This window comes from Microtus pennsylvanicus, chromosome 3 (assembly GCF_037038515.1).
Source record: "Microtus pennsylvanicus isolate mMicPen1 chromosome 3, mMicPen1.hap1, whole genome shotgun sequence".
Classification (NCBI taxonomy): domain Eukaryota; kingdom Metazoa; phylum Chordata; class Mammalia; order Rodentia; family Cricetidae; genus Microtus; species Microtus pennsylvanicus.
Genome location: NC_134581.1, coordinates 129,197,459 through 129,220,711, shown reverse-complemented (window position 1 = coordinate 129,220,711; position 23,253 = coordinate 129,197,459). Strand labels below are relative to the sequence as shown.

Below are 23,253 nucleotides of genomic sequence, written 5' to 3'. Positions count from 1 at the left end.
CTAACCAAGGAAATGGTCAACTATTTTAAAAAATAAGCTTATGCCAGTAATGCCAACATTTGGACATGTGAGTCAGAAGGATCACTAATTTGAGGCCAGGCTGGGTTGCATATAGCAAATACAGGGCCTAAGTGAGCTACATGAGTAGACTCTGCTTCCCAAACAACCAAGGCTCTTCCACAAGCACTGCTGTCTGCATCTTATCCCACCACATCAGGCCTGTCATTTTACACTATTAGAGTCACTACTGGGCTCAAGTTCTGACAGCCTGAACCATCATTAAGTTCCACACCTGCCTTTTAGGCAGTAGGTTTAGGTACAATTAACAATCATCACATAGATTAGTTTAGTAAGGACAACAAAACAGTTGGTTACACCCAACAAGCCAGCCCCTGAGGACCTGTGGTGTAACAGGAAAATGTGCTTCCTAACTTAGGAAAGGGGCCAAAGATAACAGAATATATGCAACTCAGATTGCTATTTGAAATCAAGCTCCCCATGAAATATGACTATAAAAGTACTATGACTCACATCCTTTCACAAATGCTTGGGTTATCTCAATGATTCTCCTCAGTCCATTTTCTGTATTTTTAGGAATCTGACATTCAAGAAAACACATTTTCTACAGACTGGATAGAAACTAAATAATTCTAATACATTCACTTCAACCAAACCACACCTGAGGGCTCGGACTTCCGTCACAGGACTCATCATTCCTTTGTCCAGAAGGCAGGGCAGGAGGACAGCAATGGTTCTCTGGCCAGCTGCTCCTTTGGCAGGGTCACACATTTTCACACAAACCTCACATACAAAGAGCATGGACATTAGTGAAGCTGGCCTCTCGACTATTACAGCATTTCTCTGACAGTGCTTTTTTAGGTCTCTATTAGGAATAAAGTGAAAGTGAGTCTACTTTCTATGCCACGGTGGGGGTTGGAGGGAGATAGAGGAATGACCAAACTGGCTTCTAAAGATATGTCATATCTAAACAGAAAATCTGATAATATAGTTTATTCTCTAATGTTTTACTTTCTCATTTGTATAATGAGGAACAAAGGAGTTGAAGGTGTGATCTGGTAAAGAACACAAACCTAGACATGAAGGGCACCTGGATTCAAAACATACTTTTTTACTATTTAGTAATGTGATCAATGACAAGGCTTACACAATTAAAATGTAAATTACAAAAGTAATTCCAAGTGGCAGACTATTTAGTTTCAAAAAGGCTTACCAACCTTATAAATTTGGGAAAGATATTAAAATAAAGACATTTATTGCTTCATTTAAGAGAGTAATGTGTTCTTCAGGGTCAAAGAAAAAGTATACCTCATGCAGATAGTCTCATTATTTAAAGAAAGCAGAGGTATATTGTCCTCAAGAAACACTACCTTTAGTGTTACAGAACACACTTTTTTATTCACTGTAAGAGCAATAAACTATACAAACCAATTACAAGGCAACATTATGTCCTATGACAAAAAATAAATAAAGCAATGTGAAGTGTATGGTGAGTCCTGCCCTACTCTATCCCACTGTGAGATGAGTATTCTCACCTTGCTCAGAGTTTTCAGAGCTAGTTCTGCTGCTTTCCGTACAGACTCCTAAAAATGAGAAAAGTCTGGCATTATACATATTAGACAGCATTCATTCTTCTCTACTCTATAATGGGTAATTAACTACCTTAATCCTAATACAAAATAGTAAAACATAACTTTCAATAACAGGTTTAAGTATATAGTATTTCATTAGGTTTTTTTGAGCAATAAGGAACATATATTGCTTATCTATTTTTGCCCATACAAAAATGTAGTCATTAACTACAACAGTCCAAAAGTAAAATGTAGAATAAAATACACAAAAACCTCTGAAGATTCTAAAAGAATTAACATTTTTTAATAAATAAAGCAACACGAAAAACAAGCCTAGTGGTCTAATGTTAAGGATGTCAAAATATTTTAAAATGTAAATGATCCAGTACTTTAGTTGGATCTTGATCATCCTCAAAAGGTTTATGTGCTAAGGCTGGGTCCCCAGAGGGGCAACTACTACAACCTCCTCAGAGATAGGGGAAGAAAGCATAGTTCACTGAGAACAAACCCTTGAAAGAGATTATGGGGCCGCACACTCTTCCCCTTTTCCTTCGCTTTGCTCACTATCCCAAGTAAATGTTTTTTACTCAGACTCTGACCTGATAGACTGCCTTGTCATAGGCCCAAACAGAGTCCATCTATGAGAAATAATAACCTCCAAATTACCTAAACCATTTCCCCTTCATAAATTATCTCAGCTTTATAGTAATATGAAGCAAGAAAATACGTAAGAAAACTGAGAGATATTTTTTCATTAATCACATTATTTAGAAATGAATGCCTAATTTTTCAAACTTAATCATACAAATTACTTCCAAATGGGTATTTGCTCCTAATCCAACAGCATCATGAGATTTCTACTGAAAAAGGCATGCTGTAGCCACCTCCTTTAAGTCACTTCAGTTTAGACCTAAATAAAGATACAAACTTGTAAATTAACATATTCATCAAAGCTAAAATTTGGAGATAAAACTATGGTTTCCTAAAACTGTCTACACAGGGAATTTTGAAATATATGCATTTAAAAAATCTATAGTGTATTTTAATGATTCCAGTTTAAATTAATCTATATATAAATGTAGATTTCTATAATACCTTAATATCATCTTGTACTCTAAAAAGTGTTTCCCACATTTCTGGAAGTTTGTCAATGACGTCATCTAAAGGTCTTCCTCTCAATAAATCATTCAAAGCTAAACAGCTGAAAATAAAAACTTAATTTCAAATATATGTTCATGCAAGTCCAAGTTTTTACTACCAAATAGTTATACTAAACAATAATACAAACTCCATCTGTATTTCTAGTCCTAACCTCTTGCCCCAAGACAATTATAATTATTCCAGTATTACCTCAAATGTATCACATAGGACACAAATCACTAAGTGACAATTCCTACAACTATATAATTCAATTCCTTTGAATGATACACCAATACACTATTTTTAACTCACCTATGTGCTCATATCACCAAGCATGTAAGAGGCATCAAATGTAAGAGGTATACAAACTGCATACACAAAGAAATTCTACCCTATTAAGTCATGAAATAATACAATTTGATGTCTACAGTTTAACAAGTGATCCACAGATTCATTAACTTCATATTTATATAAGGTAATTTAGGCAAATCATCCAGTAGAGTTCAAGTAGTTAAAAAAAAAACTCAACTAAAAATTGGTGGTTTTAACTTAATTCTTGTTATACCATGTAAAAAATAAAAAACCTTAGAAATATGAAGGGGAACTTTCCAGCTCTATTTAGCTAGTCTAATTTTCTAAGTGGTACCTGGATTCTCGAACACGCCACATGTTGCTGGTAAGGTTTTTAATCAAATCTTGAAGAATTTCTTTCAAATACTTATCCACCTAAAGAAAGCAAAAGATAAAATGAAAAATGTAAAATCCAACAATCAAATTATTTACCTCTCAACAACACTGATCATTTTTCTTTATTAAAGTGTCCCTAGGCCTCTCAGCCTATAAATCTCTCAGCACTTTGCAAGCACTCTAAAATGTAAACACAGATGATCCATTTCCATAGTACATGAGAATAAAATCTAATCTCTTAGGTTTTATACCACACAACCCACTGTAACTCATCTTGTCATACAGGTATCTTGTCTGGCCCAAATCTCAAGAGCCAAGGCCTGTAATCCAGACTCATATCTGTAACTCCCATTATCCTATTAAGTCTTAGTTGACCCAGATGCACCATATCCTATCCTAGAGCTAATAGAATTCAATGAGCCCTCAAAGTTGAGTGCTCAAGTACCAACAACCATGAGTGGGAATATACTCTGTGTCGTATGTAAGAAAGAGAACAGAACTACAGCATGTTTCAGGTCTTGTAAGATATGAGAACAGAGAAGAATGAGTGAATTTGATCTAAGCTTTGGTGATAACATATTGATGGTAGACTCAGTTGGAACAATCAACTGGAAGCTGAAAGTAGTTGTGCACCCCTGTAACCTAAATTATTCTGGAGGCTGAGGCAAGAAGCACAAAAGTTAAAGACCCAGTTTGAATCAGATCAAGAGCTTGTATCAAAATAAGTACTTTTTAAAGAGGTCTTGAGAAATACTATCAGTGGCAGAGCACTTACCTAGCATGCAAGAGCCAGAGTTCAAACTCCAGTATTGGAAAGAAAAAAATGTGAACTAAAAATCCATTTAATAATTCTTATTTGTGTCTTCATGTCCAGCAGAGGTTTCATCCAGTCTTCTTCTTTGCAAAACCCAAGTTAAACCATGCTATGCTCTGTACCCTTGTCTCAAATCTTTTGGTGGCTTTTCTTATTCCCTCAAGGTTGTTATGTTGTGGTAAAATATATATAAAATTTAGCTTCTAATTGATTTTAAGTGTTCCACTCAGTGACAATGAATACATGTGTATTGTGTATTTATCACCACTAATTCAAAAAGATTTTTATTATCCTCAGAGAAAGCTCTGTAACTATTTTTACTTTCTTTTTATCCCCAGCTCCTGTAACCTTAAATCCATTATATTTCTTGTCTATGAATTTGTCTCTTATAGTTATTTTGTTCAATAGACTAATAAAATATTTAAAGTTTAAAAAAAATAATAATTTTAACCAAAATTCAATTTGCAATTTTAAAAATTACTTTCACTACTATGTAGATAAATTAAAACAGGGCAAAGAAAAGAAAAAAGATGATGATGATCTATTCATCAGGGAAGAATCAGGGACCAGAGTGGATTCAAGGAACACTTGATGATAAAATCAGACTCAACAGAAACTGCAACTAAATTCAATGTGGGATGGGGGAGGGGTAATAAGACAGACAAAAGAAGAAGGTGAGAGCAAGTTTGCTGGCTTGCACACATAAATGAATAGTGAGAGGAAAGAAGAAAAGATATTATTTTTCTTTTCTGCTTTTTCCAGGACATGTTACAATTATAGTACATACAAATAACAGACAAGTGAGGACATCAAGCAGGAACTAAAATTTGTAAATATGGATGGAGTACATATCCTATCTGAGCCAGTACAGAACTGAGAACAGAATGCTTATTTGCCTAGGACTTAGTAAAAAGAAAGCTAACAGGACAACAATATTCAGAGGCAGTTCCTGAAAAACTTTCAAATCTGAAAGCAGGATAGAACAGTAAATGGTCAGATGACAGAAAAACAATATATGTCAACTGACTATTTTGTTTGTCTGTCTTTCCAACTAAAGTAACTCTTTAAGCATGGATTTTTGACCCATTCCCCATGGCATCAGTGATCCTTGTTAACATATAATATAACATGTGTGAATATACTGTCATTCTTTTAACCATCTATCCACCCAATGAACTTTTAGATCATTTCCATTTTTTAGATCTTAGTAAATGTTACAGCATCTTTGAAAGAAAAAAGCAAACAACAAGCACTGACAGCAAATAAACATACAAAGGTGTGCATGGGAGAACACTGGGTTTCAACCTATGGGGTACCACAGGCAAGCTACAGTGCTTCTGAACACACAGGTTCACAGATACTTGCCATTGACTTGTCGGTGACCAATGCATTCCAAATACTTGTCATAGCCTGTCGAATTCCAAGATTGGGATCAAACTGGTAACGGTAAAGTCGAGGAACTAGCTGAGGCAGAAAAGGAGCCAGTTGTTCTCCAGCTCTGGTAGCAATTACATTAAAACCAAAAGCAGCACCCTAAAAACAATAAAGAATAACTTATAAATGACTGTCATAGTAAATACTAACATATTAAATACAAAAAGGCAAGAAAATAGTCTTTCTCAAACTTGTCCTTAATAAAACATTCCGTATTCCAGCTTTAGCAGTAATAATGGCTACTATGCTAGTCTGGCTCTCAGACACAGACATCAACTGGCACTACATGGTTAATATACCAAGTTTGCTCTTGGAGAAAATCTGGGAGTATACTGTTCAGTACTAGAGCATTTGCCTGGTATGTATGAGGTCCTGAGTTTAACCTCCAGCAAAAACTTAAGAAAGAAACAAAACAATACAGCAACTTACCTTCCTGGAGTTCCACATTGCATGATGATTTGCCAGATTCATAAATTTATATACCAGATCTGGCTGACTGAGATCACTTGCCAGAGAACAAAGTTCCTTGTAAGTAGAAAGTCCCTGGCTTAGAAACAAACAAAAAGAGATATATATACTAAGACATTTTTCTAGCTATCTTTGGACTGGTGTGCATTTTACTATCAATGTTGGGGGGTCTCTTCTAAATTGTTTTTTTCTCCTCAGTTGCTAGTACCATTATTAACACCGAGGAAACAGAAGACAAGAATATAGTCATATACTTCAATCATCAATAATTCCTATGTCTTTCTGATGGTAAAAACCTGTTGTGATTTTAACATGAAATGTCTCCCATTGGCTCAAGTGTTTGAATACTTGGTACCCAGCTCATGGTGCTGTTTTGGAAGATTGTAGAATGTCTAAGATGCTGATCTTGGCTTTCTAAGGAAGGAGTTACTAAGGAATGAACTTTGAGATTTTATAGTCCAGTACCAATTCCTGCCCTATCTCTCCTTTTCTATTCTAAGAGGTCAGGAGGTGGAGTACCATTAAACACTCCTACCACCATAGAGTCATCTACAACATTCCTTCCCTTTCACAGACAGATCTTACAGCATCCAACTATGAACCAGAATAAATCCTTCTACCCCGTTGATTTTTTTATCAGGTATTTGGTAGTTACAAACACAATACCTAATATGTGCCTGACGTCCCATGGATGCGAAGCTCTTTGCACCTTGGAAGACAACTCAAAAACTCAACATGTTGCACATATCTCTCATTACTTTGAGTAATTTAAAAACATCTGTGTTAAATTTCCTCTAGGAAAATTTTATTTGCTTAATTATCATTTTGTAAAAAAAAAATAGCACTTTTTAATACAGAAAGAAGCCAGGTACAGTGATTTGTACTTCTGTAGTCATACCAGAGGCTTCAACTGAACCAACTAGTTCAGGAGCAACATAGACAACATAATGAGACCTCATTCCCCAAAAAACAAGAAGAGGAAGAAAACCAAAAAAAGCCCAGAAAAGCAAAAATAAAAACAAGCAAATTAAAAAAAAAAACCTTCGATGTGAAAACAGTGAAAAATGGAATAGCAGACAGATAAGCCACTTGCAGCTTTCTTTTATTTCAAATGCCACACAGGAAAACAGAACAAGCGTCATAATTTACTTGACAATTCTCAGAAGAAAAATAACAATAAAACCACACTGAAATAATAATGAAAAAGGGATAGCACCAATATTAACCTAAGTCACTAAGTGACTAACCTAAGTCACAAAGTTTTCACAAAAATAAATAAATAAATAATTTAAAGTAGTGCTATACAAGGTCTCTACTCAGAACACAGCTTCCAGGGAGCACAGAGTTCTGAACCTAGTGTCAGTCTCTGAGAACCTTAGTCTTTGAAGTCACGGTCTCCCACAAAGCAGCCTACCAGCAATGATTAGTCACTGAACAGGCCTGATAAGTGAGTCTAAGGTCAAGGCTCTGTGTCTCAGAGCAGGACAACCCTGATGGGCATGCCATCCTAGCCTAAAGTTCCTCAAGAATTCAGTGTCCAATGAGACTATGGCAACAGTTCAATTTTCACTCTATCATCAGAGTGATGGTAGTGTCTACTTACTCACCCCTCCCAAGGACAATCCCCAGGGTATTCTACAATAAACCTCCAACATACAAATCTCTAGCTCAGAGTCTGTTTCCAAGGAAACCCAATCTAAAGCAGTAGGGTTTTTTCTCATGCCATTCTTTATTTATTCATCAATAAGGACCATTCCTGCTCTGCCTTAACTGACCATCAATGGCTTGAGATTTAGCACACTTACCCATCAGGTGTTTTGCCAAGGCCTCCCCCTTGAAATACCACGGTCTCTCCAGAAACTTCATGTTTAGCTCTAAAACAAATAAACAAAAATTTAAATTAGCTTCAAATTTTTCATACCAACAAAGAGCAATAAAATGTGTATCTAGCATATGAAAGATATAAACTATTCTTTTCTATTAGAATGCAAATTTTCTAAACTCAAATACAAACAAAACAAATTCACAAATATTAAAGATTTCTATGTAAAGTTACAGCCACTGTTGTCACACATAAAAACTACTCTTCCCCCAAGGAGGTAGCAGAAAGCAGCAATTACAAAACCAGTCTCCCTCCATGCACTCACCACAGATCAGATTATGAATGATATTCAAGTTTATTCATCACATCTTAACTTCTTTTAGCCAAAGGTTTTACAGTGTTTTTCTAACCTGGATGTTTTAACTATCATTGTAGGCTTCAAGTTGGAAATCCTAACACAGTACAATGTTTCTAAGTAAACAGATTATACATTGGGATAAACTGTGTAACAAGCACTGATATACAATGTTTTAATAAGTAGAAGGAATTTTTCCTTCTTCCATATTACAGTCTCAAGGTACTATGTAGTCATACCTGAAATTTTAAAATTCACTGTACCTTTTGCCAGTCATAAGTGTTTCTACAAGTGTAGACACCAATTCTTGTTGATCTTGTTCATTGCCCAGCTCATAAACCAATCCAAGTCCTTTTGAGGCAACATCTTGGCTGAGTTCTACAAAAAAGGCAGACAAAATTATACTATTCTAAAATAAATTTGTCTTCTGGCCAATTATTTTCTTTCAAGTAATTATCTTGAAATTATATAAAAATAGAGATGTGAGAGCAGAATTACTCTATTTTCCTAAATCAACTCAGTATATCATGAGACAACAAAGATGAAAGCCATGATCAAACAGGAATAAAATGCCAATAAATTACAGTCACAGCAATAGCCATGGGATGAGAACACCAACACACACTGTTTCTATTAGAGATGACACAATCTCCCAGGATTTTACAATACTCAATCCAACTTCAGAAAAATAAAGGGACTACAAGGCCACGTGTCTTCAAATAAGATGTTTTAAACTTCTTTCTGTGTTTTACTTAAGTAACTTTTGTTCCCATTTATTTTACATACCAACCCATTTCCCCTCTCTCCTCTCTTCCACTCCTCCCCTTTCCCATCTAAAATATTTGCTTTTTCCTAGCTTTAATCAAAGAGGAAAAGTAACCAGAAGTAGAAAAGGTTTTAACACTAATGTTAAGGCCTCAAATCTATTTTTAAAAAATGTAAAGTTGCAGATGCTGTAATTCATATAAAAGGAAGAATTCCAATTTCTGATACCCTAGGAATATGGTTCTGTAATAATTAATCTTGGTCTTCACACCTTAATACAATTACCTTTGATACTAAAACATTTAATTTTTAATTGTATTGCAGTTCTGGGATAGAAACAGAACCTCACGATCCTCCTGCCCCTGACCTCCCACATGCTGGCATTAAAAAGATGTATGGCTCACTCTATCTTAGTCACATGGCTCTGAGGTCTTTGTGCTGCGGCTCATTAACCCATACTTTTTAAAACTTAAAATACAAGTTTAAAGAATTTGACAAGTCAAGTATTTACCAACAACCTACCGTCATTTTCTGACAGAACTGAAACAAATGCACTCTGAATTTCTTTAAGATGAGACTGAAAGAAGAGAAAAGGCATTAGAGCACTGAAATCCTACCTCTTCAGAGAATAAAGCACCTCACTGTAAGGTACACTGAGATCAGGGAGTCTTAGAACCAAGGCAGTCATGAACCTTTCCATTCCCTCGCCTTTATAGATGTTCACATCACTAGAAGCTGTACCCTACACAGGTAGTCTAAGCATCTGCTCTAACCCTTTTTGTCCCAGTATGAACGTCCCCATTATTGGCACTTCTGACATTACATCTTCACATTGAGATCATGTTCTTGCCAGTATTAATCAGATCATCATCCTTCACTGCTTCACACGGAGCCTATTTCAGAACTTCTCCTTTATTTTAATGATTCCAACCTTCACATACTTTCTTCCTATTTTAATTTATAAATACTCTGGGATCCTTATAGAGTTCATCACATATACAATGCATATTATGAAGCTCACCTTCACTTCTACATGGGTACTTAGCTTCCTCACAAGAGAAAGGAGCCAGATGCAGGCAGCTTGCCTCACATGTGGGTTGGGGCTGATAATATGCTTACTTAAAATAACTTCTAAAACCCAAGGGACAACATCATTCACTTTGGCACCTGAGGAAAAAGCAAAGAATGATTATGATTAAAACACACAAATATAATTTCCTTTAAAAAGTCACAGTTAAATCAATACTCATACAATAACCACATGACACATGACCACTGGGCAGTGGTGGCACATGCCTTTAATCCCAGCACTTGGAAGGCAGAGGGAGGCAGAGTTCTGTGAGTTCAAGGCCAGCCTGGTCTACAGAGTGAGTTCCAGGACAGGCCCCAAAGCTACACAGAGAGACCCTGTCTCGAAAAATACAAATAAAAAAATGATCAAGATGTCCAGGAGCTTAGTATAAACCAGCATTTTAATGTATGAAATAACACTAGTTCACTGGAATAAAAATTCCCCACTCTCTTCAAACTCAGCCATTTTCCTTTACTAAATCTTTCTTATGCTTCCATCTAAGAACAAACCAAGCAATAGCTTTGCCTTTCAATTTTTGTCTTCCAGCTATAACACATTTGTCTCTCTTCCTCGGGGTTTCACAATCCCAACAGTACTGAGGCTTGATGAATGCCTCTTTCCCCTTCCATTACACGAATATTGTCTTGCTTTAACTCACATGCATTCAAACAGAAGCCTCAGGGGGCTAGTTTGGCTTCCATCAACCACATTTATACTTCAAGAAAAATGGTTTTCCTAGTTCTTTTAAGTCTTCTATAATAGGTGAGATGATGCTACAATGATAAATGTTAACTATAACACTAAGTATAATAACTATATTCATTACAGAATACAATTCACAATGGTATTGTTACCATGAAAACATTCTTATTTAATTTTCCCAACTAAGAAGATAAAATAAAAATACTTTATGATTTATCTTTTAGCTTTAAAGATAAAAACAACCCTGGTTCAATACTAAAATATATTTTCAATTTGAAATTCAAATCGATCCAAGAAAGAAGATAACTGAGTTATTTTGTACTTAGGACTTTTTTTGTTTTACTTTGTTTTTTCTTTAATTTTTAAAACTGGGCCTATTCATTTTTTGTGTGTAATGTGCACACATGTAGATATGCATGAAAGCTCATGCCACAGCACACACATGGCAGTGAGAGGTCAGCTCTGCTAGAGATGGTTCTATGTCATGGGGTTCCAGTGATAGAACTCAGGCCATCAGACTTGGCAGTAAGCACCTTGACTTGCAGAGTGGTCTTGCTAGGCCTTGATTTTGGTTTTGTTGTTTTTTTGTTTTGTTTTGCTATGGAGACAAAAATCTCACTATATAGCTCAAACTGGTTTTGATCTCATTATTTAGCCCATATGTTCTTCAACTTGCAATCCTCCTGCCTAAGCATCCAAAATGCTGGGATTGCAGGCATAAATCACCTTAGTCTAAAATCTTAATGTCTGTAATATATACTCGGGAATCACATACATACTCTCTTGATTATTCAGTCACTAAATTCTAGCACACTTCCAGGATTAGCAAGGGACAGTGGAGCTTCATTATGTAGTAATGAATGAGATACAAGAGGCTGGGAAAGTTCTAATTTTCATATTCAATCTTTGGAAGGGGCAGTAGCTCTGGCTGGCCTTGAACTCACAGAGATCCTCCTGCCTCTGCCTTCTGAATGCTGGGATTAAAGGTGTGTACCACCACTACCTGGTTTGTTCAATCTTCTTTAATCAACCATTCTCCTTGACAAACCAAATTTGAAGGCATGCATCAATATTTGGGGAAAAAATATTTTTGCCTCGAATATGACAGAGAACAGAAGAAAGCCACTCAGAAACTCAGTAAATCAATAGACAAATATTTGATACCAGCAGGAGGTGTGTATTCTTCTTCAGTCACCAGCCAGGCATCTCGGGCAGCCACAGAGTTGGTTCCTATTGCAGCACTGGTGATGGCTTCACCAATAGTAAACTGAAGTTCTATCTGCTTGGCCTTCAATGAAGGAAAATAGAATCCATGAATAGGAGAGCATTTCCCTTAAATATCCATTTCTATAAAAGAGCTGTTTTATTTATTTACTTATCTATTTATTTTTGGTTTCTTAAGACATGGTTTCAATGTAGCTTTGGAGTCTGTTCTGAAACTATCTCTTGTAGACCAGGTTGGCCTACAAGAACTCACAGAGATCCATCTGCCTCTGCCTCCCAAGTGCTGGGATTCAACACGTGCACCACCACAGCCCAAAAGAGCTGCATTATATCTTACTTCTCAGCAGGTTTTATTTTCACTCTTTTTCCTTGTTTAAGCTAACTCAGTGATTCAGAAGTGGTTGGAATGAAGGAATGGAGAACTAAGACAAATTTGAAGCTCATTTCTCACCTCCATGAGATTGCTTCTCACCCTCAGCACAGACTCACTATGTAGAGACTATTAATCTTTGAAAATGGTAGGCTTATGTAGGGGCTTACGGTGGTTCAAAGGTGAAGCCACCTCAATGGAATTTCTAGCTCAGTTTCTCAACAGCTACATATACCTGACAGCCTTACCAGTTAAATCAACACAATATCATCAGTTACCTCATCAGGCCATAAGGATTAAATGATACTAATTTAGACAAAGCTTTCACTATTTAGTGTGCCTGACTATTTCCTATTGTTGATACCATAATTGGCATAAAAACCAAAACCAAAACCCAATAGCTAATTTAGGAATGATAAGGTAACTAGGCTTACTATATAGCAAGGAAATATAAGGCAAGTTTATGGAAAATCACTATATTGTTATTCTTTTGTATAGGTTTGAATTTTTCCAAAATGAAGTTTAAAGTGGGGTTTGCCAGGTATTCACTAGGAGAGTACTTGTCTATGGGTAAAGTCACAGGTTTGATCCAAGCACCATTAAAAAAAAATGTTAAAACATACCAAAAAGCACATTAGGGCTTTATTTTAGGATTCTGTTTCTCAGATTCAGTTTTTCACTCATCCTTATCCTTTAATCTTTCTACATTGATTCCATGGTTTTGGTTTTTCAGGTTTTTTTGTATTTCTAAATTTTTAAAACAATGACATCAAACTATGTTAAGAACCCAACAAGCTCTTACTTAACCACAATGAGAGTTGACATCACAAAGGAAAAGATGAAGAGGTAAATATAAGCTTCTTCCCAAGAGGTTACAATAAAACAGATGTGGTGGTTTGAATGAGAATGGCTTCTATAAGCTCATATATTTGAACACTGGGTACCCAGCTGGTGGGACTATTTGGGAAGGATTCGAGGTGTGGCCTTGTAAGAGGCAATATGTCACTGGGGTAAGCTTTGGGACTAGGCCATTCCAAGTTAGCTTTCTCTAACTCATACTTGTAGCTCTCAGCTACTGCTCTAGTGCCTTACTGCCTGCTGCCATGATGGTCCTGATTCACCCTCTGAACTATAAGCCATAAGCTCTTTCCTCTGTAAATTGCCTTGGTTGTGGTGTTTTGTGACAGCAACTGGAAAATAACCAAGACAACTAGCATCTGATGATACTGGCATGAGTATAATTCACTGTGAAGACACTGTATGGAAATGGGGACACAGCTCAGTGGTAGAGTACATGCTTAGTATGGGATTCACTCTCCCACAGAGAGAAAACAAAAGAAAGCAGGCTTGAATTTCAATTCCAGTTCTCTTACTCAGTTATTTTAACCTCACATCTTTCAGCCTCAATTAAAGTCTGTTTCTTTCCTCCTACCAGGCAGGGCTCAGGAGTTACTTCCCACTCAAGCAGAATTCTCTGACACAATTACACCCTCCTTTAGGATTCTCCTGCCTTCTATGCAAATTATCTTCCTAATCACTTACTTCTACCAATATTTATGAAAATCTACCTTTACAATCATACTGCTAGAAACTTGAGTAATAATGAGCAAAGCAGACCCTGCCTTTTGAATAAACAACAGTGAGAAAATGTGATAAACACTATGAAGAAAAGGGTTCCAAGCCACTATAACTAAAGAATCTAATCTAGTTTAAATGCCAAAAAGGTTTTCAAGGAGCACAGCAACAATCTGAAAAGGAAACATGAGCTTTTCAGAAGCTCAGAGCAAAGAGACATGAGTTAGGCAGAGGCAAGATTAGGTCATGTTAAGACACCACAATTTGCTCAATTTGCTAGTATTCACTAACTAGGTCTTTTTGCACAACACTGGGCATCAGTAACTCAACAGCAACAAGAATATCAGCTACAACTCTCCACAAGGGGCTAATTGGTTTATTCTAGTTCTACTATACCATGGTCCACTCAACAATCAGAGTCTTTCCCAGATACACAATTCATAGAGCTATATCTAACACAGTAACAAGCCTAAAGCTAGCACTCAAAATTAAATATGATGAAGGAACAAATGTTTAATTTAAAAAATAAATCTCAGAGTAGGGGCTGGAGAGATGGTTCAGTACTTTAGAATACTAACTATTCTTCCAGAGATCTCAGGTTCAATTCCCAGCACCCACAGGTGACTAATGAGCATGTGTAACTACAGTTTAAGGGGATCCACTGCCTTCTTTTGGCCTCTATGGGCACTATAAGAGGGACACAAAAAGATAGAACACCCATACACATAAAAGAAAGTAATAATCCCCCAATAAAACAAAATTTTAAAATTTCAAGAGTAAGCAAAACAACTAAAATATGTTTATTTGAATAACAATATAAATACCTCCACAGAATCCATCAGACCTTGCAAAAGGAGTTTCTGATGGGGAAAACCCCCATCTCCAACTGGAAAATAGCCCAGTGTTTGGATTGCTCGTTCTTTCATCTGGAAGAACAGAGATTCTTTTTTTTTTTAATTTAAACAAATTAAGTAACAGTTTTATCTCAAAATAGTATTTCCAAGATGAGAAGACAGGAACAGGAAATTCATCTGCCAAATATACCAACGCCTATATTATTACAAAAGTGCCCAATTTTACAGAATTATAAAGACAGTAGAAGCAGAAAACTAAGCCCATTAAAAATCTATACCTACAAAAATAAAAAATAAAAAAGTCTTAGGTTTATTATTTAAACTGTCAAGGTAACAAATGTGGTTTATAGGCACAAAATTATCTATACAACTTAGTAGCCCTTGGGCAAGTTATATCAGTCCTCTGATATCTCCTTGTTATCTCCCACAGAAATGACTTACTTTTAATACATGTGAAACCTGTGGCAATATCTTGGGTAACTTGCATTATTCATCAATGGCTAAAGACCAGATAATGATAGCTAAAAAGAAAACTATATAATGTATTGTCTTGGTTTTAAATAGCAGCTAAACCAAGAACAAGACCACAATGTTTTTCTGAAAACGTATAGTAAACTGGTATTTTCCTACTCATTAAAGCACCTTCACCTTCGACATCAGGTACTTTAATTACAAGAATGTTGCAAAGTCTATGAAAACAATTATGTCAACTTAAAAACTCTAACTGTTGGCTGGAGAGATGGCTCAGCAGTTAAGAGCATTGCCTGCTCTTCCAAAGGTCCTGAGTTCAATTCCCAGCAACCACATGGTGGCTCACAACCATCTGTAATGAGGTCTGGTGCCCTCTTCTGGCCTGCAGGCATACACACAGACAGAACATTGTATACATAATAAATAAATAAATATTGGGAAAAAAAAAACCTCTAACTGTTCTTCCCTCAGCTTATTCACACCGCTTCCTAATGCCTACACTTCTCCAAGCCAGACTGGCTGTGAGAGAGTAAGATCCGCACTGCCCTAAAGCTATATAGATCAGGAGACTGGGCACTTATATCTTTTGCATAACAAAAATAGTCACTGAAAGCCAAACTGTTAAGGAGCTAAATTAGAATAACTGGATCAAAAGATAACATACAAAGCAGTTTATACATGTCTCCCTCAAAAACAAATTTAAAAAAAGCAAATACCTTTATCAAAATTACATCTTTATCATTTTTAACACATTAGTAAAATTTTATTCTATCTGCAGTGGGCACGGATGGCTACAGATAGATGACTATACTCATAATAACTTGGCTTTGTTAGTTCATACAACTATGAATTCCAGAAAGGAAAGGGGAAAAAAAGAAAAAGAAAGGCTTGCCTTATTTGTTTCTTTACTGGAAGGGATTCTATTGAGTAAGCTTTCTACCAGATGAAGTTTGGTAAATCCAGATCCTTCACTGGGGATCGGGAGAGGACCATTTCTGCCAATTTCACCCAGGGCTGTACAGGCAGCAATTGCCAAAAGAGGTGATGTACTGTCTAAAAATGAACCTGTGAGCACATGTAGACACAACAGATAGCACACTAGTTATTCTTATGATTTAAAACAATCAGCCATGTACTAATTTTTTAAAGCAGCAACAGGAAATCAAGGTCTCTGGTGTTTTCTGGTTGACCACTTGCTGACAGCGTGACAAGAGGACTTAAGTGTCCTTGAACGTTAGTTTTCCCCATAACATAACTGACACTAGAATATAAGAACATGGAGAAAACAGGTTATTTTATGGAAAAGCTTGTGTCTTTAAAGTGAAATATTATAAGAAGAAACTAAAATACCATATTAAAAATTTAACATAATCCAAACCCTGCAGCACCCAAGTCAGTACGGCACTCACCTATTGTTTCCGTTGCACTCCGAATGAGCTCCTCCTGCTCAGGCAAGAGACCAGCATCTGTCTCCAGGTCGTGCTGCTCTGCTGCTCTCATCCTCTTCTTAGCCAGGTATCTTCCCACAGTGAATCCCAACGCAAGCAAAGATCCATGCTGTACCTCAGGGCTCTGAATTTAATAACATAATAGCACTGTTTCTACCTCACACATGAAAAGACATGCTGAAATAACTGTTGTTAGAGTAATTTCTCTGATAAAACCTAAGGCTAGAAAATAAAATGATTCTACTAAAAGTCAATGACTTAAACAAGAGCAGTTTCTAACAAGAGTTTCTAACAGAGAATGCGGAGAATCTCTACTCATATCCAGATTTAGATACTTTAATTTCATACAACCTCAACTGTGGGCCAGGTGACTTTTTAAATATGCTTCTGTAGTCCTTATACTTTCCTTCTTATCTAATTTTTATTTTATGTATGAGTGTCAGCCTCAATGTGTGCTAATGTTCATGCTCTGTCTCCAGAAACCAGAAGGGGTATCAGGTCCCTGGAAATGGAGTTACATACAGTTGTGAGCTGCCATGTGGGTGCTGTGAATTGAACCCAGGTCCTCTGAAAAGCAGCCAAGTGCTCTTAACCACTGAGCATCACTATAACCACTATGCTTTCTTCTTGTTTATACAGCTAGTTATCATAATGCTCAAGGATAAATTCTCTATACTGCCAACAAAATACAATGAGCAGTCCTTTTTCTAACTACTAAAATCTTCAAATACAAATTAGGTAATATACTAATCAAGTTTGCTTTTACTGCAGTTATTAAGTGGTAGCAGAGATGGGAATAGGAAGAGCTAATAACTGAACACTAGGCAGCCCTGGGGATTCCCAAATAAATGCCTACCACAATGTGCACATTAACTAAAACAGTACTTTTCAAACACATAGTTAAAATCTATTTATTGGAGTGACAGAATCAACACATCTATGCAATTTTTACTTATAAAGGCTTATAAACAATGTGTAAGTTTGCTTTACAAATAGAAACCTAAAAACTAAAAGTACAATCAGATACTATGTAAAACCCTATCACCTACTAAAAATGAGAACAAAATTGAGTACAGTGGCACATACTAAGGCAGGAGAATCTCGAGTCTGAAAGCTGCCTCGACTACACAGTGAGACTCAGGCTCAAAAACTCCAACATACTCAGGTTAGTCCACTCTTGCAAGTAAATTTCCTAATCTAAGAAGATGTCCCTTAAAGATTCAACTATTTCCAGAACTGAGAGAAAAATGGGATAGAAACAAAATGTCATTTCTTTTTTTCATATTTCATAATCAAAATTTCATATTTTTCACTGTCTTACAGGCACAAAATAGAAATTGATTCTTCCTAGCAAAATGGCTCCTAAGTTCTTGTCCTAACAGTACTTAGATCTCAAACTGGATAAATCTGCTGGTTTAAAAAAAGAAAACTTGCCCTAGGATTAATAACAGTGCCTGAGTTTCAGAGACAGGTTTGTATATTTTGTCAAAATGCAAAGTTGTTTTATTTAAACAATAAAGAAGAATGAAGATAAACTGGTAACATACATGATTGTCTTTTGTAGCCTTTATAAGCTGTTCTATCATTGACTTTAATTCATTTCCAGATACTGTTGACACAACCACCGAGTAAAACAAGGCCGCCAATTCACGCATTTCTTCTTTACTGCTACTCATTAGACTCTGAGCAACACAGAAAAGAGAGAGGTATATGATTCATAACCATCTTCCTGCTGACAAGTTGACATTTAAAATTATAAAAGTAAATGATATATTTAACATTCAATCTATTGTTCTCCATGAAAAATGCAGTGCAAGAAATTATTATTTCCAAACAAAATGACTCTGCCAGGCTCCAATGGACAGTCATAATACAAAGGGCACATATATGTCCTTGGTTAAACTAAATGGTCACAAAAAATAAAAAACCCAAAAGTCACAAATATGGGAAAGAGGCCAGTGGTGAGATAGAAGAGGGTAAAAGGTGTAAGACAAAGATAAAAAGAAATAAGGGAGAGAATTATCAGAATATATTATGTTCACGTATGAAATATTCAAAAACAAGCTTAATATATTTGAACTGGATCTAACCTGAAATCCTCCTCCCGCAGTCTAGCTTCCATAGTATCACAAAATACTATGCAAGTGCCATATTAACAGTCCTATTCAGCTGTGACATCTATGAGCCACAACAGTGACCAGCAAAGCAAGATATCCAGAAACGTGTAAAAATAGCAAGCCAAATCAATGGTAACCAACAGCTATCTAAATGGACTCAAGGCCCATTCAAAAGAAGGGAAATCATGCCTGGTACTATAAATCTACCCAACTGTCCAGGACTAGTAAGGTATTAAAAAAGAACTATTACCACTTAGTTAGGCCAGGATAATTCCTAACTACAATCTAAATCTTATTCCTATCCCAGAGGTAAGAATACTTATCATGTCTCATCATAAAAGCTTCTCTCTATAACAAATGGAGACCATTATAGAAAACCACAACTGAACACAATGCAAACATCAATGGATTGTGGGAGAGTCCAGCCTAAATGGATACATTTGCAGCACAGCTCCTGCCTCTATGATTCACGTAACATCACAGAACAGGTTTTGGAGATAGGGGTGTCATAAGACTGTCTCTCTTCAAATTGGTTGGATAAACAAGACCCGAACAATGACAATACTAATAGACATACTAACACAGTAGAGGGAAATCTTACCAGGTCCCACCCCTAGACAAAGAACTACAGGCAACCAATGATTGCTGAGGGAGAATTAGCCTCTCCCAGGGATGAGCTCCCTGACTGGTTATCCAATACAAAGTGGTCAGCCCTGAAATCATATACACACAAACAACAAAAATGAACTCATCAGACTGTATGAATATATTTCTCTCTCTATGTGTATACGTATATATACACGCACATACATATATATAAAATATTAATAGAAAAAGAGGCTATCAATTTGAGAGTTGGGGAGGAATATGGGAAGGATTAAAAGGAGGAAAGAGAAGGGAGAAGTGATTTAATTATATTTTATTAAAAATATAAAATAAAGAAAAATTGTAATGAGCTGAAATTATATACAAAAATCTCAGCTGGGCGGCGATGGTGTTTGCCTCTAATCTCAGCACATAGAAGGCAGAGGCAGGTGAATTGCTATGAGTTCAAGGCCAGCCTGGTCTACCAAGGAAGTTCAAACAACCAAGAATGTTACACAGAGAAACCCTGTCTCAAAACAACAACAACAACAAAAATCTTAGCTTCATGTCCATTAAAACAGGCAAAATAAATGTAGTTGATTTAAAATAAAGATCAGTAAACCAATTTTTCTGTGAAAAACCAAGACCCTGTGGTCTATCTGGTCACTCTGGGGGCTACTCCATTATGCCACTGTTCACAAAAGCAGGCAAAGATAATACATAGAGGGATGGACACAAATGTGTTCCAATAAAATGAGGACTGCAGCCTGTATGTCATGAAATAATGTGTTTTGTTATTTTTTTCACCTACTTACAAATATAAAATATCTATAGTTGTGGTTCGGAGGAAAAACACCGGCCTACCACGTGCAAAGCACTCTTTTCAAACTCCAGCATTTTTTTTTTTCAGATAAAGTGAACAATAGTGCTAGGTGGCAGTGGCACACGCCTTTAATCCCAGCACTCAGGAGGCAGGGGCATGTCTATCTCTGAGTTCTAAGTCAGCCTGGTCTATACATTTAGTTCTAGACAGCCAGGGCTACAAAGAGAAACCTTGTCTCAAAAAAAGAAAAGAAAAAAAAAGAAAAAACAGGAAGGAAGGAAGGAAGGAAGGAAGGAAGGAAGGAAGGAAGGAAGGAAGGAAGGAAGGAAGGAAGGAAGGCGAAAAAGCAAGAATAAAACCTTATTTTTAGTTCATAGGTCACTGTATAACAGGCCCTAGAACCAAACTCATATTCTAGTTTCTCTTCATATCATAGAAAGTTTTCTTACCTTCTATTAAAAGTGATCAAAACCTACAACATTAGTTTAAATTAGAAAATATCCACAAAGAATGATCACCCTTTTTAAAATAAGAAGCACATTCAAAAGACCAAATCTTCTCAAGAAAAATTAAAAACTTGTATCTCTTGACAAACTACATTCCTATTTTCAAATTTAAAGATAAAATCTATAAATTTTACCATAACTCAAGCTAGTTTCCAAAATGAGTTACATTACAGCAGAAAAGAGATACATACACAACTGTATGAGCCATATTTTTACTAAATTCAAATTACACTTACAATTTTATTTGCTAACACCTTTGGTGTTATGAGAGAAGAACACTCTTACTTGAGCTGGTAGCATAACTTAGTAGTACTCCCCACATGAAGGGTGGGCATGATCAAAATTATAGACACGTCTTCCACATCTGGAAATCTAAAACCTACACTTCTCACTCATACATACGCCCATGAAATACAATAAATCCTCCCTGCTATGAAAAATTATTTCTCTGAATGGAAAATAGCATTAAATAGTATTATGCACTGCAACAGATAAGAATCCTATATGGTCAGTAATAAGGATCTAGAATTAACCAAGCAATGGAAAATGATGAAGCTGTTAAAATAAAAAGGAGTTTTCTACACAGTTACAAGACTAGCTACAAGCTCTACTACCCAGTAAAAGAAAGTCAAAACTGTGAAAGGAAACATTTTAAATGCATTGTTTTATGTATATATACATAAGCAATATAGAAGGTTTCACGTCATAAAACTATTAATGTCCTTTGTATGTTTGTCAGAAGCAAGGACGAGTGGGAAACTAAGAAGATTTAAAGGCATGTCACAACTACAGAAGTGTCTTGACAAATAAATATACAATGTAAAGGTGTTTTTCAAAATTATATACCTATTATTATAAAATATTTTTGAAGTGTTTGTTGTTGTTGTTTTGTTTTGCTTTGCTTGTTTCTCTGTGTAAGAGCTATAGCTATAGCTACCCTGGAACTCACTCTGTGAACTACGCTTAGCCTTGAACTCTCAGAAATCTACCTGTCTCTGACTCCTGAGTGTTGGGATTAAAGGCGTGTGCCACCACCACATGGCGCAGAAAAATATTTTTAATTGATGATTCTTAAACTCATCCCACTGCATCACCAAGATGTGTCATGAGGGATGTCGACCTGCATGTTTTCATTTTTTAAGTCATTTTAAATGACTTAAAAGTAGTAAAGAGCATATTAAGACTGGTAGGAAGAAAGATGCTTTAATAGTTTGAAATACCTGAATTCTTAGAGAAATAAACATGTCATGAGGACATACCTTTATCCATTCTGTTTTGTCTACAAATTTGGTAGCCAATTTTTCTGGATACACTGACACAGCTTCCAATAGACAGTACATGACTGGCAAACCTAAATAAGAATTCAGAACTATTTTAACTTTCATGAAAAAGAATGAATATAAAGAAATCCCTAAATTCCTCTCAAATGTAATATTACTGTTTAAACACAAATTCTGGTCTAAAGATAGAAAATTTCAATTCAATATATAGAATGCAATTCAGTTATCAATAGGATGTCCTGCTTTTCATATGCAGTTAAAAAGACAAATTAACATCTTTCTGAAATGAAAAATGCACCAAGAATAAATCAGGGAGACTGAGAAAGTAAGCAGTGGTTAATGTTTATTTACAAAAGTCAAGAAGGTTGGAATAGATTGGCTGCAAATTCGTAGCACAGTCTAAAATTTATTTTTTTACATTTTTATTGAATTTATTTTTTGCGGATTTTGTGTATCTATATAGTATATTCTGATCAGTTTAACTCCGGACCCTCATTTCTTTCTTTCTCATCCCTATTGTTGCACACACACACATACATATAACCATCTCCTACCTACAAGTCCTTTCCCCAATTACTATCTTTTTATTATATTTTGAAGCCCAATGGGTTTAACCAGGGTCATCTGTAAGATCATGGGTTTGTAACTTACCCACTGAAGCCAGATGTACAAATACTGAAGAGAAAGGTAAAATTAACTTTTTGCTTAATTGTTTTACTGTTTTTCCCTAGTATGATTATGTTCCTACCTCCGACACCTGCTAACAGCTGTTGAAGCAGGCCGATGTAGATTTGAACAGGGTTGGTTTCTCCACTCTTAGAAGATGAAGCTGTCGCCTGATTGCTTGACATTAACATCCGAATGTACCGTCCAATAGCTGGAGCATGATCTTGCATATCAGCCAAACTCTGAGAGGTGGGCACCACACCTGCACTATGAGCCAGGCACATGCGCAAGTAAAGAACTATCTAAAACCAGAAAGATGAGAAATGCCAACTTCTTAAAAAGTCAGTGTGGGGCATATTCTTCAAAGTGACAATTTTCAGATTTCACTCCTCACCATCCTTTATGAAACACTACAAAATCTTAATAAAAGCCAGGAAACATGATTCAATATGCTAATTAAATTAACAATTTAGCAACAGGAGTAAC

The 23,253-nt window shown here is 36.0% G+C and overlaps 1 protein-coding gene across 4 annotated transcripts in view; it reads right to left on the bottom strand.

Moving 5' to 3' along the window:
- Nucleotides 1–23,253, bottom strand: part of Ecpas (Ecm29 proteasome adaptor and scaffold) — a 116,181-nt gene that overhangs the window by 21,765 nt on the left and 71,163 nt on the right. For all 4 annotated transcript variants that reach the window (XM_075967129.1, XM_075967128.1, XM_075967130.1 and 1 more), the window contains 17 exons: nucleotides 22,850–23,069; nucleotides 22,081–22,172; nucleotides 18,338–18,472; nucleotides 16,752–16,914; nucleotides 16,235–16,407; nucleotides 14,842–14,943; nucleotides 12,013–12,136; nucleotides 10,096–10,241; nucleotides 9,597–9,651; nucleotides 8,573–8,687; nucleotides 7,938–8,006; nucleotides 6,094–6,211; nucleotides 5,596–5,763; nucleotides 3,376–3,455; nucleotides 2,685–2,790; nucleotides 1,554–1,601; nucleotides 680–801 (listed from right to left, as the gene is read on the bottom strand). In XM_075967129.1, coding sequence (XP_075823244.1) covers nucleotides 680–801; nucleotides 1,554–1,601; nucleotides 2,685–2,790; nucleotides 3,376–3,455; nucleotides 5,596–5,763; nucleotides 6,094–6,211; nucleotides 7,938–8,006; nucleotides 8,573–8,687; nucleotides 9,597–9,651; nucleotides 10,096–10,241; nucleotides 12,013–12,136; nucleotides 14,842–14,943; nucleotides 16,235–16,407; nucleotides 16,752–16,914; nucleotides 18,338–18,472; nucleotides 22,081–22,172; nucleotides 22,850–23,069 — 2,036 coding nt within the window. The remainder of the gene's footprint in view (nucleotides 1–679; nucleotides 802–1,553; nucleotides 1,602–2,684; nucleotides 2,791–3,375; nucleotides 3,456–5,595; nucleotides 5,764–6,093; nucleotides 6,212–7,937; nucleotides 8,007–8,572; nucleotides 8,688–9,596; nucleotides 9,652–10,095; nucleotides 10,242–12,012; nucleotides 12,137–14,841; nucleotides 14,944–16,234; nucleotides 16,408–16,751; nucleotides 16,915–18,337; nucleotides 18,473–22,080; nucleotides 22,173–22,849; nucleotides 23,070–23,253) is intronic.